Raw genomic sequence first — 14,348 nt, forward strand, 5'->3', positions numbered from 1 at the left:
GTACGTGTTCACTCACCTAAAATAATGGAAATATCTCACACACGCACCCACACACACAGCCATACAGAAGTTATAAATTTCATACGGGTAGTTAAAAAATAATAAATAAATGAAAATTACTTGCCACGCCATATTAATAAATTTATAACGTTTGCCACTGCCGAATTGATAGATTTTATAAATGTAAGTGAACAGTAGAGATAAACTTTTATGAAAAATATATTGCCAAGCTGATTATAGTTGGAGTCAATTGCCAAAAATGCCCAACCAAAGTTGCCAGAATTGGGTGCATGAAGAGGTGGGCTAGACCACTTCATTCCCCAAACTAGAGCCTATTATTGCCAAATTATAGTCCAGATTGTAATAAGTATTTAAAGTCACAAGTAACAGTATAAGTAATTATAACTAATTAAGGTAGGACAACGGGCCGTAGCGAGCAAGGAGGAAAGGGCAACATCCACAGTGTGTGAAAGTGCAGCGAAGGATGGGCTGTAGGAGGAAAGGCAGTCGGCGAGCAAGCGAAAACACCACCGTGGAGCAGGAAAGGCGAGCAAGTGAGGAGAGTGCAGCTGTATGTATAGACCGGAAACCGCTGAGTTAGCTGTAAGGTATTTGAAAAAGGAAAAACAAGCGAATTACATTTACAATAAATATTTTGGCATAAAAGTAAGTATTCATATCCGAAGAGTTTGAATTTATCAGACGGATCTACTTGAAAGTGATGGTACTGCCAGACTGGATTCCTAAGCAATGGATTTTCTCATTGCACAGGAGTACACCGAGCACGCAACAGCAGACTGGCATGCAACAGAATTAAAAAAGAAACAGTTTCTTTATTCAAATTTGAACACAATAATATTTTGCTTCATTTAGAATTCCCAGCATATGTAGGTTCAAAATATATTGCAACAACATGAGAACATAATTCCCAACCAAGCATGCTTAGAAAGGGTACACTTTGTTTGAACTTTACCACAGCTCTTTTCGTGATTGTATCATAACCATCTGAAATATCTTGAGAAAAACATACATGATAAATAAAGTTCAATGCAAAGTTTTGAATATAATATCTATGTAGAACAGCGAACGACAGAAGATTTTAGAGTCGTGATGGACTGATTTTGCTCTATCAAATAGGATATACCTCAAGCAGCTCATTCTAAATTTTCTATCACTTATGTAATCACCTTTAGACTTATAAAGCTTGAATATGTTTCTGTTCCCTGGATTTTTGATGGCACGCAATGGCCCGGCTGACATTTGTTGGTAGGTGGCAATAAGTTCACTGAGACTATTTTCCTATTTTACAGTCAAATTTAAACCTCATCATAGTTTATGTTTTTAATGTAAATATTATATAGGTAATATATAAAATTAAAAACGGCAATGAACATTATATATGCTAGACAGCCATGTCATATCGGCATTAAAGAAACTTTGTGTCATTTCACCTTGCCATTGTACATATTGAAATATATACTATAATATATCTTATTTGTATCGCAACCACCGGAGTTAATGAATTTTATGGATAAAACATTTGATTTAAAGTTAAATGGTGAACGATCTGTTACGGATATATTGCGAGGTTTCGATCCTTTCATGAATCTAGTTGTGGATGATGTAACAGAGCGCAGAAAAGATGGGACCACTGCACCTGTTTGAATGGTGGTCGTTCGTGGAAATTCGATATTAATGTTGGAAGCATTGGAACGGATACAATGATTCTGCCCTGGGATAGTGGATTTCATTTTCTAAAATATGGTAGACCAGAAAATTCTTAAGATAGGACTCTTTCAATTCTTGATAATTTCAACTTCAGTGCAAGCAGGGCTGGAGAGCTGGTTCGAAACCATATTGGCTCCATCTCACATTATACTCAAACTGTTGCCCCAGTTCAGGCGCTTCATTTTTCTATGTTTAGATGCAGTGGCGGCGCGTGGTCATTTTGACAACCGGGGCAAGCTACTGCGGGACCAAGTCACCCCCATCTACGGGGGCAGGATGAGCGCTGTAAGTTCTCCCATCATTTTATGAGTATAAAAACCATTCCATCGGTAACAACCAATCGGCAAAAGCGACAATTTTTAACGATAAGAAAGTGTCTTTAAAACCGGTCCAAGTCAAGGGATTAATAAATATAAACATAGTTTATTTTATCCAAAAATACCCCTCTATTAGAAGAGCCAGCCCGTTCATCGTGCTCACGGAGGGACAGCTCGTGACAATCAATGAACTTCAAAACATCTATCAATCGAATCAATCGACCGAGAACATGGCGGTTTTTCTCGACGTTTTGGTTGTGCCGACGAATAGAAACCGCGCGTCCTTCATCCAACTGTGCTGCAATATTAACATTTCCGAATGTTCGGTATTTTACTGCATTGTCCAGATGCTCCATAGAAGATTGATGATCCCTGGCACGCTCGGAAAGATGTTTAAGATCTCCAAAACCAAATTTACACCAACGTGAGTCACGGGCGGTAGCAAAAAGTAGGCAATAAAAACAAAAAAGTGCATTTTTGTCCTCGCTGTAACACAACCATTCGTGTTTTTTATACCAAGTTTCTGCGCAGAATGTACGCCGACGCTTTCCTCCGTCATGGGATTGTTCCAGTGAACAATTTTTTGGTTGATAAGGCCCAAGACGTTGTACCTCTAATTTTTGTTCCAGCGGCAGCTGCGAAAACGGAGTGCGAAGTAGTGCATCAACCTTATTCATTATGAGGTCTAAGGCTAAGAAATGCGAAGCCGGAAAGAAGTGAGGAGCTCAAAAGGAATGTGGAAAATCGAAATGGACTAAAGGTCTCTAACTGATTCAAATAGCGAAACAAGCGACAAAAACGAAGGCGAGGAAACTATCAACTCTTCAAGCAACCAACGAACGAGAAGGAATGCGTGAATATGTCAACACGTTGTTGTAAGAACGTCGGCATTGTGTCGTCATAATTTCGGGGCTAGCCCCGATCGGCCCCGATGATTTAGTAAAAGAAACAGAAAACAAACGAGACAAACGCGGCGAGTGGAAGATAAAAGAGAAAATACGATATACAATGAGCAACCGGGGCAAAATCGGAGTCGCCCCGTCGACGTTCGGCGAAGGCTTTGCGAGCGAAAAATGAACCATGTCGGGAGAATATGGCTAGTGTAGACAGTCTGTGCAACCGATATTGAGGTATTTTTCGAATATTTTTTATTATACCGAAAAAACAACCGGGACAAGGCCCTATTGACGCGCCGCCACTGTTTAGATGACTCTTTAACATTAAAAGGATCCACTGAAAGGCACTGAATAGCTTTCCAGTTCGCCTAAGATTTTAACATAGTTTATTATAAACACCTGCCATCACAGCACTATTTTTTTAGTTGGTCAACACCCAAAAGCACCTCTTTCAACAATTTTTATCAGTCATTTAATGTTCGAACAAAGTCTTCATTCAAGCGGCCTGTTTATTCTAATCACAATTTTCCTTTACCATTTGCAGTGTTATTCCTACAATCACTTCATTTTCTTGTTACACATAAGGAGGATAGGAGGGATAGGATTTACATATTTATCCCGGGGGAGAGGAAAGCCGATAAGACGGCTTATCCATATGGCGAACCACAGCCTCTCGTCCGGTTACCATTCCAAGTCGGGTATGGGATTAGTTTTTTACTGTATTGTTTGTTTTTTTCGGACTTGTGAACGATGTTTTTTTTTATCTGTATGACCCCTCTTTAAAATAAATTCATTGTTGTCACTGTTATTCACAAATTTATTTATTTGAAGTTATTGCCCGATTTTGTATCGTGTATTTTTGTTTTATTGAGTTATTTGACTGTTTTTGGTGGACGGGCGCGTATTTTCACGTTTTTAACTTTTCTTTAAGTTATGCCCGTCCTCCAGGTTCTCTGTGTTTTGTGTTTGTTCGTTTGTTATTGTTTTTGTTGTGTTTTATACCAGAGCGACCGAAATAAAATTGATTGATTGATTGATTGAATATATGATTGTTTGAAATCAACATGTTTTGTTATCTCATCATTGGAGTCTTTTGGATTTCATCATTGGAGCCCAATGCTATATTTCAAAGGTTTGTCACACTCTATTTTGTGAGGTTTCCGATTACAATTTATATTCACCTTGTGTAGTCAGGTCAGCAACAGCAAAACACATGTCTTTCAGTCTGTGATTTTGCTCCACAAATTTGCCACCTAAGTTACAATCTCTTCTAATTTAGGCTATGGAGTATGGACTGATCCCATCTTAAAGGGATGGCTTATATTACAATAATTTTTCTAATTCAGACTAGGTCCTGTTTTCAGGGAAACGCGGTGGTGCCGGTACTGGATAGGATAGGATTTACATATTTATCCCGGGGGAGAGGAAAGCCAATAAGACGGCTTATCCATATGGCGAACCACGGCCTCTCGTCCGGTTACCATTCCAAGTCGGGTATGGGATTAGTTTTTACTGTATTGTTTGTTTTTGGAAGCATGGACTTGGTGGTGGAGGAAGCCGTAACCGACCAGCGGTTACGTGAACCACCCAACGACGGCGAGGAGTCCAGCAATCCTCTCGCACATAACCATCCCTGCATGGGATTCGAACATGCGAACCCACGCAGAGTAATTAGAGGTGCGGTGGCGAGCGTATTCCTAACGCTTAGCCTGTTGAGCCACACCGCCGCGCGGTACTGGTAGACAGACTAACTAACACAAATCAATCAATACCCAAGAATGAAAAACCTCACTTACACCCTTTGTAATCAATTTATTTCCACATCCTACTTTACTTAATTATAGTAATTTTACTGTTACCGGTCACTTTAATTACTTATTACAATCTGGACTATAATTTGGCAATAATAGGCTCTAATTTGGGGAATGAAATGGTCTCGCCCACCTCTCCATGCACCCAATTCTGGCAACTTGGCATTTGTCTCCAACTATAATCAGCTTGGCAATATGTTTTCAATAGAATCTTCCTTTTATATCTTAATTAACGATTAGAAGATCGATCAATTTGGATCGTTACCATTACAAAAATATCAATATGGTGTGGCAGATAATTTTCTTTTCTAGTATTTATTTATTTTTTTTTTGTTTACTGTATAGTATACCCTAAATTTATCGCGTTTTATTCTTACTTAAATAACTTCTCAGTGGTTGTGTGTGTGTGTGGCTGGTGGGTGCATGTGAGCGTGTGTGAAATAACTTAATAATTTTAGGTGAGTAAACACGTACCACTTCCTCTTGGCAAAACCTTCCATCTTATATTTTGTACGTTATAAACCTTATCTAAGGTTTTGTTTGCTCCCCTGATTTCATAATCAGTTTTTATTTATTTGTTTTTATCTGTCAAATGTATTGTTATGCTGATTATGGAGTCGAAATAAACTTATACTTATACTTATTATACAACTTGAAAAACTGTATGACTGTATCAGTGTACCTGATCCAGTACACTGCGGTGCAACATTGGCAATCAATGAAGCAACAGATCAAACTTGCGAATGAAAAGCGAAACCGACACGTCCCCTCAAAGTGAGGTAAAAATAGTGTCAGGCAGCAGCCGTCACGCTCCGATGGTTCGTATGAAAGTTGGTAATGGATTTTCTATTCGTTGTGAAGTGATCAATGCTTGCACATAACTGTCCCCCACGGGGTTCGAATCTGCAAACCCACACAGGGTAATCAGAGGCGCGATGGTATGCGTATCTAGCACGAAGCCTCATACCGCCGAGTCAACTCGGAGAAAATCGACAAATGGCGGGTTTGATTTTTGAAAAACGGGAAATTGTCCCCTGCTGCAACTGTCGCCAATGCTTTGCCCACATAGCGGTATAGGCAACGCGTATTTCTGTATTTAAAGCTTCGAATAGGTTAACACCACCAACATGTTGCATAATTTCATAAATATATTGGACCACCAGTTCCAAGTAAATATCATCTTGTTGGACTAGTCTTTGAATATTACAAAACATTGTAGTTTGATGAACAAACACCAAGGCAACACCCTTTCATTCAGATTGCAGGATTGTGACGTTTTAAACCTTACTTGAAGGTCTTTGCTTTCCTGATTCGCAATCCGTTTTTGTTTGTTTTAATCTAACGTTATTCAGTGTATGTCGTGCAGATTATGGAAGGAAAATTACCATGTTACTGCAAGTAATGTGCTGATAAAGATAAAAATCATTAAAGCTGGACTGGGTCCAGATTTTTTTCAATAAGGTCGGTCAATACAGCAGTCTTTATTAAGATTTTATCTTAAACTGAAAATAATATCCAAATTTCACAAGTTTTCACCTAAATCAGTAAAAGTAGGCAGATTAGTGAGAACCTTGAACAGTTGAAGCTCATTGCAGCTATTCCAGCAATATTCAGATATTAGAATAGATCAAAAACAAATATGAGAGTCCTGATTAGGTACCGGTACCAGTTACATTTCATACATGATACTGTTATACTTGAATGCTGGTCATCCATTGTGCATAAGTTTGCTTTATTTCAGAATTCAGTAATTATCATTAAACTTCAAATTTTGCATTTTCAGATCTTTGTAGCACATCAATTATAGGATACTACTAGTACTGTAAGCTGTTAGGCTAAAACCCAAAAAGACAAAGAACTGAAGATAAATTTCTTCTGGAAAATATTGCAGGATTATCTGAGCATACTTTTCAATTCAACTGTACAATGGGGAAACCAAGAAAAAGAACAACGGCTAAAGGTACGTTTAGTATAAGATTATTTCGATAATATAATAGAGTCCCCTCCCCGTTATGCGATCATTTATACCAAAATGCTTCTAATATGCTTTGTATTCACAGAAAACACTTCATTTTTTCATTAACATACTCTACAAATCCATCTCAATCACTTCCCTTAAAACCATGCCGGTACCGTGACCGGAAAACCGTTTATACCGCCTCTACTTTCACCATGTCAGTGGGGCAATTGCGATCAACAACGTATATTTGGGATCACTAAAAATCTCGCCAATCGGAGCGCCGACGTTCCTGTTTTAGACCCTACATAGGTATGGAAAATGTTGCGAAATCATCTTTTGGGTGTGCTAACGCGAATACTGTCATCCGACAAGCTTATTACAAACGTTTTTTTCAATCGAATCTCACCAACCCAACCCGATTACTGTATTTGATTCTACACGGGACAAATAAAATTGAATAGCATAGCGACTCAACCTTGTCCATTCGATAAACCGATAATAATACCCCTACTTTTTTTTATTAGTGATTACAATAGGTAGGTACTTAGGACGATGGTTTGTATTCAATCAACATGTGTATACATTAGCAGTATGGCGAATAGATTCCGTGGGTGACTGGAAAAACAGCCTTGTCTTGTCATATGATTAATTACGCACATCTCTTCACCCCATCACGGCGATGTGTACAAAAATCTTAATCTTTCGGTAGAAAGCCGGTATGTTTACATTGCAGATAACAATGTTATCAAATTTATTTCTGCGCTCAAAATTATCGCTTTACAAATGCCAAGAAGTAGTGTTTTTATACAATTCAATGTAATCAAAGCCACAAAGATATACTATTTTTGGCTCCGCCGGAAACGCATTGCTGTTCAATATAATGAGATGCAAAACCTATATTTTCGATGACTCCCAATGTGCTCTGCAAGTAGTCTATGTCAACTCCTAAACTGATGAATTTAAATAATTACAAATGGTGCTCGTAAAAAAATTAATAATTAATAATAAACAATAATAAAATTTGACATTGGCGCTAATACATTAAGAATCATGAGGTCGGTCAAAAACATTTAAATCAACAAGAAACATTCAGAGCAGACATTTCGGAAATCTACATGTCATGCAATATTTTTAAAACGAATAATGAGAAGAATAAGAGCTTTATTATATTTTGGAGTTTTCTTGATACGTTGTCTAGGCACACCATTCGAAGTAAATGGGCTTTCACTCGGGTCTCGATCTTACATTTTTACTTGATCGCAAATGTGACCAAAGTGGAAATCGCGAGCGCCCTTTTTCACACGTGGAATTATCTACGATGCAATAAAGATAGAGACTCATTACTCCGGCGACGAATAGGAGAGAATATAAGTTGTTCCCACTCCAATTTTCACGGCTCTATCTTTATTTTAACCTCCCCATATGCTTCCGTTCTTCCTGAAATAGAAAAAGAGGTTTCGTGCTCTAAAATTGGTCATTTTCGACCACTAGTGGCGTTTTGACCCAGAAAAATTTTGGACGAAATTTGACGAGAAGCAAGCTGTGGGTAGGCGAGTAGGTATGGATTATGTATACCGAGCGGGAATCTATCACTATTTCTAGTTTGGCCAAAAGGGTGCTGAAAGGTAGTGATCGTAAATGTGACGTGAACGCATATCGGGGAGGGGACTCTATAATGAGCATAGCAATAAAAAATGATTGATAAAAACTGATTATGAAATCAGGATAGAAAAAAAACCTTAGATAAGGTTCAGGACTTTATATTTTACCAGGTGGGATAGTATTTCAGTAGGGCACCGTTCTCCGATTCCAAGATGTCTCGACATTTGCTTCATGAAAACAGAACCCCTATTTGTCTCTGGAACAAGGGTGTCTGTCACGGCATGCATGACCAAAATTGCATTTCTTATCAAAAGGAATGCTACATTATTAAATCTTTTCCTCTGGTAAATTGGATTTTTTCCCCGAGAAATCCAATGATGGTGTTTTTATATTGCACTTCTTTTTATTTTATTGCACCATATATCAGCTTGCCAATTTTTGCTGTTATGGATGCATGTACTGTCATGTAAAGAAGGGTTTGCACTCACTGTTATATTTACTGTCCTTTATGTGGCGACTATTCTTTGAAATGGAAAACTGTATCGTACTGCTAGGACTGGTCCTAACATTGCAAGTCCCATTTCAAAATGCCATACCCAACTTAGACTGGTAAGCGAACTAGAGGTCGTGGTTTGCCGTATGACGGGCACACTATACAAATCGGGTGACATTGTCCCGTTTCAGAGAAACCCATTTTTCGGATGATCAGACACCTCTCCTTTGGGAGACGTCTGGACATTGTTGTCCCTCAATATCAGTTATTATTCCGGATAACGAAGTTGCGCAACCTACTACAAAAAAGCACAATCTAGTAACGTCATTATTGAATTCCTTGGGAAAAAATAATCGGATTTACCGAAGGAAAAAAATTTTACCATAGCAGTCGAGAGTTTTTAGCAAAAAACGGCAATTTTGGTCATGTGACCGCCGCGATTAACTCAGATTATTATTGAAACAAGCATGGCGTGATATGACGCATCTGACGTGGTCCCTGACGCCCCTCGTTTGTGAGACACGTAGAGTGTTTGTTTTATAGAGCCAAATGGAGGGGAATTCTTGGAATTTGGATAGTGTGTTTTACTCTATGATTAAGGTGCATTATCAGTTTTCCTCTCTCCGGGAATAAATATGTAAATCCCATCATATCACAGGTCCTAGTCCAATAGTCCTTGTAGTCTGGATTTAAATAAGCTTAATAACAAAATTAAGATTTTGGAATAGGAAATGAATTAATCTTTACATTGTATTAGTTTTCAACCCAGCACAAAATCATGACTGAATTTATTTGGGTATACAGAGTAAACTCACTGACCTTATGCACCATTATATTTAATATGATTAAATTGGGGTACAGGTTGCAGTAGCCAAAAGACAGCCTTGCATATAATATGATAATCAGTTTCGGAGGGGTAGGTTACCGTTGCTGTACCCTAATTTTATTTATAAGTCAACAGGCACAAGATTGTTTTGAAAATTTTTGAAAGCATTGAATGATTCGCAGCTTATTACTTATCGATTTTAATCTGTAAGTATGTTGATAGGTATTCGTATGTCTGTCTGTCTGTCTATCTGTCAGATGCACGCGATATTTCACGAAAGCGATGTTGAATCTGCTCCAGATTTTGCATGTGCATTCAACATATCGACACCTCAAAACCAAACAGTGCTAAGTCCACTTTTCCACAAAATGACATTTTTCAATTGCTGATTTTCCTGGACTTAGCTCTACATTTTGGTCTATTTGCCCTATCTCTAGGTGCTCTAGATCTCAAGACAGCTATGGACATAACCCTGCTTTTTTTAGGGCATTTGAGAACTAAACAGAGCTGTGTCTACTATAGTGGACTTAGTTCTGGATAACTGCATTGTAAGTTGGAGCTAAGTCCCTTTTTTGGACATAGCTCCTCTCAAAAAATATAATACAAAGCGCTAAGTTCATACCAGCCTCTATAATAACATAATAAAGGGGCCCTAAGTCCAATAAAATTTTTTCTGGTCCAGAAAATTGAGAGCCAAAAAGGGTCAAGTCCAAAAAAAACCCCCCCAAAAAAAATTGGGGCGGAGCACAAATTTTTTTATACCATCTAAATATGGCCTTCATTGTAACTTTGGTGGACCATAAAAACTAGACATCCTCGATGTAAGGTATTAGAGAAATAAAAAAAAGAAACAAAAAAAAAACGTTTTTTGCGTTTTTCTCAAAACTAGAAAAATGGACTTAGCCCAATTTGGATTTCATGCGTCGATATGTCGGACCAGACGCCTATTGATTTTGGATGAATTATGTCGTATAATTAGCGAGTTATTAATTAATTAGTGATGGGACACAAGGTGTCACTATGGAGTAAGAGCACTGTTTTGGGAGATCCCCTAACTTTGGATCGATAAGTCTTCGGTCTCTGACCGATATTCTCATTCTATTTTCGGTAACATTTTGTCTGTAAAACCAGGGCTGGCGAGCTGTGTCATTTTGTTGTACTGGTGCCAAGCTTCCCATACCGAATAGCGATGGAGCTACCAGAAATTTTGTTAGCCCAAGCCTCGCTCTTTCTCATTTTGTTTTCACATTTTTTATTTTCTAATATTTCATATGAATAATAATTCTGTCTAGCTTATATTTTAGTTATTTCAAGTTTTGAGTTAGATTTGAGATTAGTTTTAATATTTGTTCTTCATGTCTATTTGTTTTAGCATTGCTCTCCTATTTTTACAAGTTTCAGACAGAGAGCTGAGTGGGAAGATATTGTCAGTGAAACCTGAGTTAGTTTATGTCAAGTATTTCAGAAGGGAGACCATTTTTGATTGACAAGGGATAAACACCCTGGGAAAAAACATATCCGGCAATGAAACTAGGAGGAAAGGGAATTTTCTAGTGAAAGTCAAATCAGTGAGTGAGTGCCCGTAACTTTGCTCTGAGTTGAGTCTCCTGTACTTCTGAGTGAGTGCCTGTAACTTTGCTCAGAGTTGAGTCTCCTGTACTTCTGAGTGAGTGCTCGTAACTTTGCTCAGAGATGATTCTCCTTTACTTCTGAGTGAGTGCAACAGTGACCTTGTTTTGAGCAAATTTCCTTATTGAGAGAAGGCAACTATTGAGTTATACACAAATAAACAGGCATGAAGTACCTCAGCATATGCACAACATGGCCAATGTTCCCTTGGGAATCCTGGGAAAATTACAGAAGATATATATAATCTTCAGGGAGACGCTTACTTTTTTCTGTTTATACAACGCTCATTTGTGCCTTTTGATACGAAGAAAGCCATGTACAAGCCACTGAAATCTCACAATTTTAATTAGTATCTTTTGGGCAAATCGTTGTTCGCTTGTGTACCCCCATAATCACCTTGCGTGCTGTATTTATTAACACAAAATAAGACACAGGAACTGCAAATATGTACTGTAGTTGTAGTTAAAGCTTGAAAATGTCTCTTTCTAAAGAGTTTTAAACTAAGGTCTTCAAATTTAATTAACATCGAGGGAATATATTATTTCAAGGCAGATTTGAAGCTGTGAAAAGAATTTCTTTATTTAATCTAATGTACCCCTTGAAAAATTTGTACATGTACCTCAGTTTGGGAACACCCTCTCGGCACTATGCCATCATGTGCGTACCTTAACAAATGAATTTATATCAGACATCCCTCCTTAGTACTTACTGAACCTTCAATGCAAGTTAATGCTCATGGCATGCCTTTCTATTTCTGTTAATGACATCACACGTCTGCCTTCTCTCTCTCTCTGACGCGAGCGTGATTATCTTGAATAGCAATTAACCACTGCAGCTGTGTCAAATAATCCCCAGATCGTCTCTGTGCTTTCATCAACAAAGAAGTAGTTTTAGTATGAAGCTGGACGAGTTTATGAGCAGGGATGAACAAAGGAATATTTGAGCTGTGCAATATTTTAATAGTGGGGGGGGGGGGGTTGTTCAGGGCAGAAATACAGAAATATTATTATTCTTTAGTTATTTAGTACAGGGTGGTCCAAAATAAATAAAACTCAATAATTCAATTAGCAATTTTGTAGGGCTTCATTTAATTTGGGACAACTTTATTATCATAATATATAAAATGTACCGGTATAATATAAACTATCAAAAATGTGCTTACAAAGGGGGAATTTTGTTGTTTTTTGGAAGGAAATCTTTTGTTGTGGCACTAATAATATTGTTACTTATCTATTTTAATCGGTAAGTATGTTGATAGGTATTTGTCAGTTTGTCTTTCTGTTAGATGCACGCGATATCTCACGTAAGCGAGATTGGATCTGCTGCAGATTTTGTATGTGCATTCATCATATCTCGGACCAGAAGCCTATTAATTTTGGGCGAATTATGTCGTATAATTAGCGAGTTATCAATTAATTAGTGATGGGACACAAGGTGTCACTATGGAATAAGAGCGCTGTTTTGGGGGATCCCCTAACTTTCGATCGATAAGTCCTCGGCCTCTGACTGATATACTCGTTTCATAATTGTTATGTAATGAAATTGCCACAAATTCCCACAAAATTTTTTGTTGTGGCATTAATAATATTGTTTAGGTATTTGGTATGTTGTAATATATATTAATGTATACATTATACACGATCCAAACTTTGCTCTGTTTCTGGGTTACAAGGATGCTGAAGCAAAAGTACAGATACCTATTCTATTTAATTCTTGGGTCACAATAACACAATTATATTCCTGTAATGTTTTGTCTGAGAAAGGTCAATCCTCCTCGAAAGTAGAAATGCAATCTGTGCTCTAGTTAGGGTTCTTTCTAAGATTATACAAAATAATCGAAACATAGTTTTTCTAAACAAAGTAAGGTGGAATAAAGAACTACAAAATATGGTAAAAGGCTTTGAAAACTTAAATTATAAAGTTGGAATAAGTACAGAAGCTGGAATGGTCAGAACTGAGTAGTCTACTATTCTGAACACATATTTTAGAATTTGGAATACCAGATTTATTGAACATGAATTGTACATATTATGGATCATTATTACTTATCGATCTTTAGATCGGTATAGAGTCATGAATCGAAACCGCAGTTTCGATCGATAAGTATTTGGTCTCCGACCGATATTCTCGTTTTGTTGTTGTTGGAATTGTTATTGTTAAAAAGTCGCTTTTTCATTAACAACTGGACCAATTGCTTTGAAATTATCAGTGCTTAATAATATTTTTTGCTTGAAGGCTGTTTCCTTTGATATCAAAAATTCCAGTGAACTCTATGGGATTTGTTTTTTGTGTGCAATGACAATAAAATTGCGAACCATTTGGCATTTCTGTTGCTATCTTGCGATCAGTCGAAGTCATGAGGACTGCAGTACTTCGAGTTTGCCTTCATATTCATATATTTGAGCATCGCTTTCTTGTTTTAAAAATCGAATATCCCCCGCATATAACCCGAGCTCAAACTCAAAAAAAGGGGGTTGGCTTTTAACGCATAACTCTGATCGCACAATAGCAGCCATTTTCTGTGTTAGGTGTGCAGTGCGTGTTATGATTTGTAGGGTCGGCATATACGCAAATATTTCTGAATTCATCGTTTTAGGACCGTTTTCAGAGGAGGGGGGGTCATTTTTGCCTTGTATGAGAAATCGGCTTATATACATATGTAACTAAGAATTCCCAGAATCGAACAATTAGGGAATAGCTTTATGGTAGTGGCCAATCCGCTTCACCAGGTATCCCTATGGTCAAATAATTAACTTTCCGAATACAAACTGGAATAATGTTTTTGAATTCATCATGCTAAACAGAAAACATGTAGAAATTGATTACAGGGTGTCCATAAAGTCCCTTCATAATTTCAATTCTCTTATGAAGTCAGTTCTCAATATATCTTAACCAGGTTTGTTGTTTTTTAATCAGTAATTATTTAAGTATTTTTACTTCATTTAATACATTTGTGAAAGTCAAAACAATATATGGTATCAATAAATTCCCTTTGCAATTGGTCATAGCTTGGGGTTGATCTACATTTAATGAGTTTTAATTTTGAAATGTAAGTAAGTTGAAATAAACAGTGGCTTCATTGGTTT

The 14,348-nt window shown here is 37.4% G+C and overlaps 2 protein-coding genes across 2 annotated transcripts in view; both read left to right on the plus strand.

Annotated features, from left to right (window-relative positions):
• Nucleotides 1-14,348, plus strand: part of LOC144411850 (protein FAM107B-like) — a 195,681-nt gene that overhangs the window by 15,277 nt on the left and 166,056 nt on the right. The gene's annotated exons all lie outside the window — the stretch shown is intronic.
• LOC120335740 (aspartyl/asparaginyl beta-hydroxylase-like) overlaps nt 6,537-14,348 on the plus strand; it is a 41,597-nt gene continuing 33,785 nt past the window's right edge. Inside the window, exon 1 of the mRNA XM_078109417.1 lies at nt 6,537-6,712. Coding sequence (XP_077965543.1) covers nt 6,679-6,712 — 34 coding nt within the window. The 5' untranslated portion in view covers nt 6,537-6,678. The remainder of the gene's footprint in view (nt 6,713-14,348) is intronic.

Source organism: Styela clava, chromosome 2 (genome assembly GCF_964204865.1).
Source record: "Styela clava chromosome 2, kaStyClav1.hap1.2, whole genome shotgun sequence".
In the NCBI taxonomy this organism is placed as follows: domain Eukaryota; kingdom Metazoa; phylum Chordata; class Ascidiacea; order Stolidobranchia; family Styelidae; genus Styela; species Styela clava.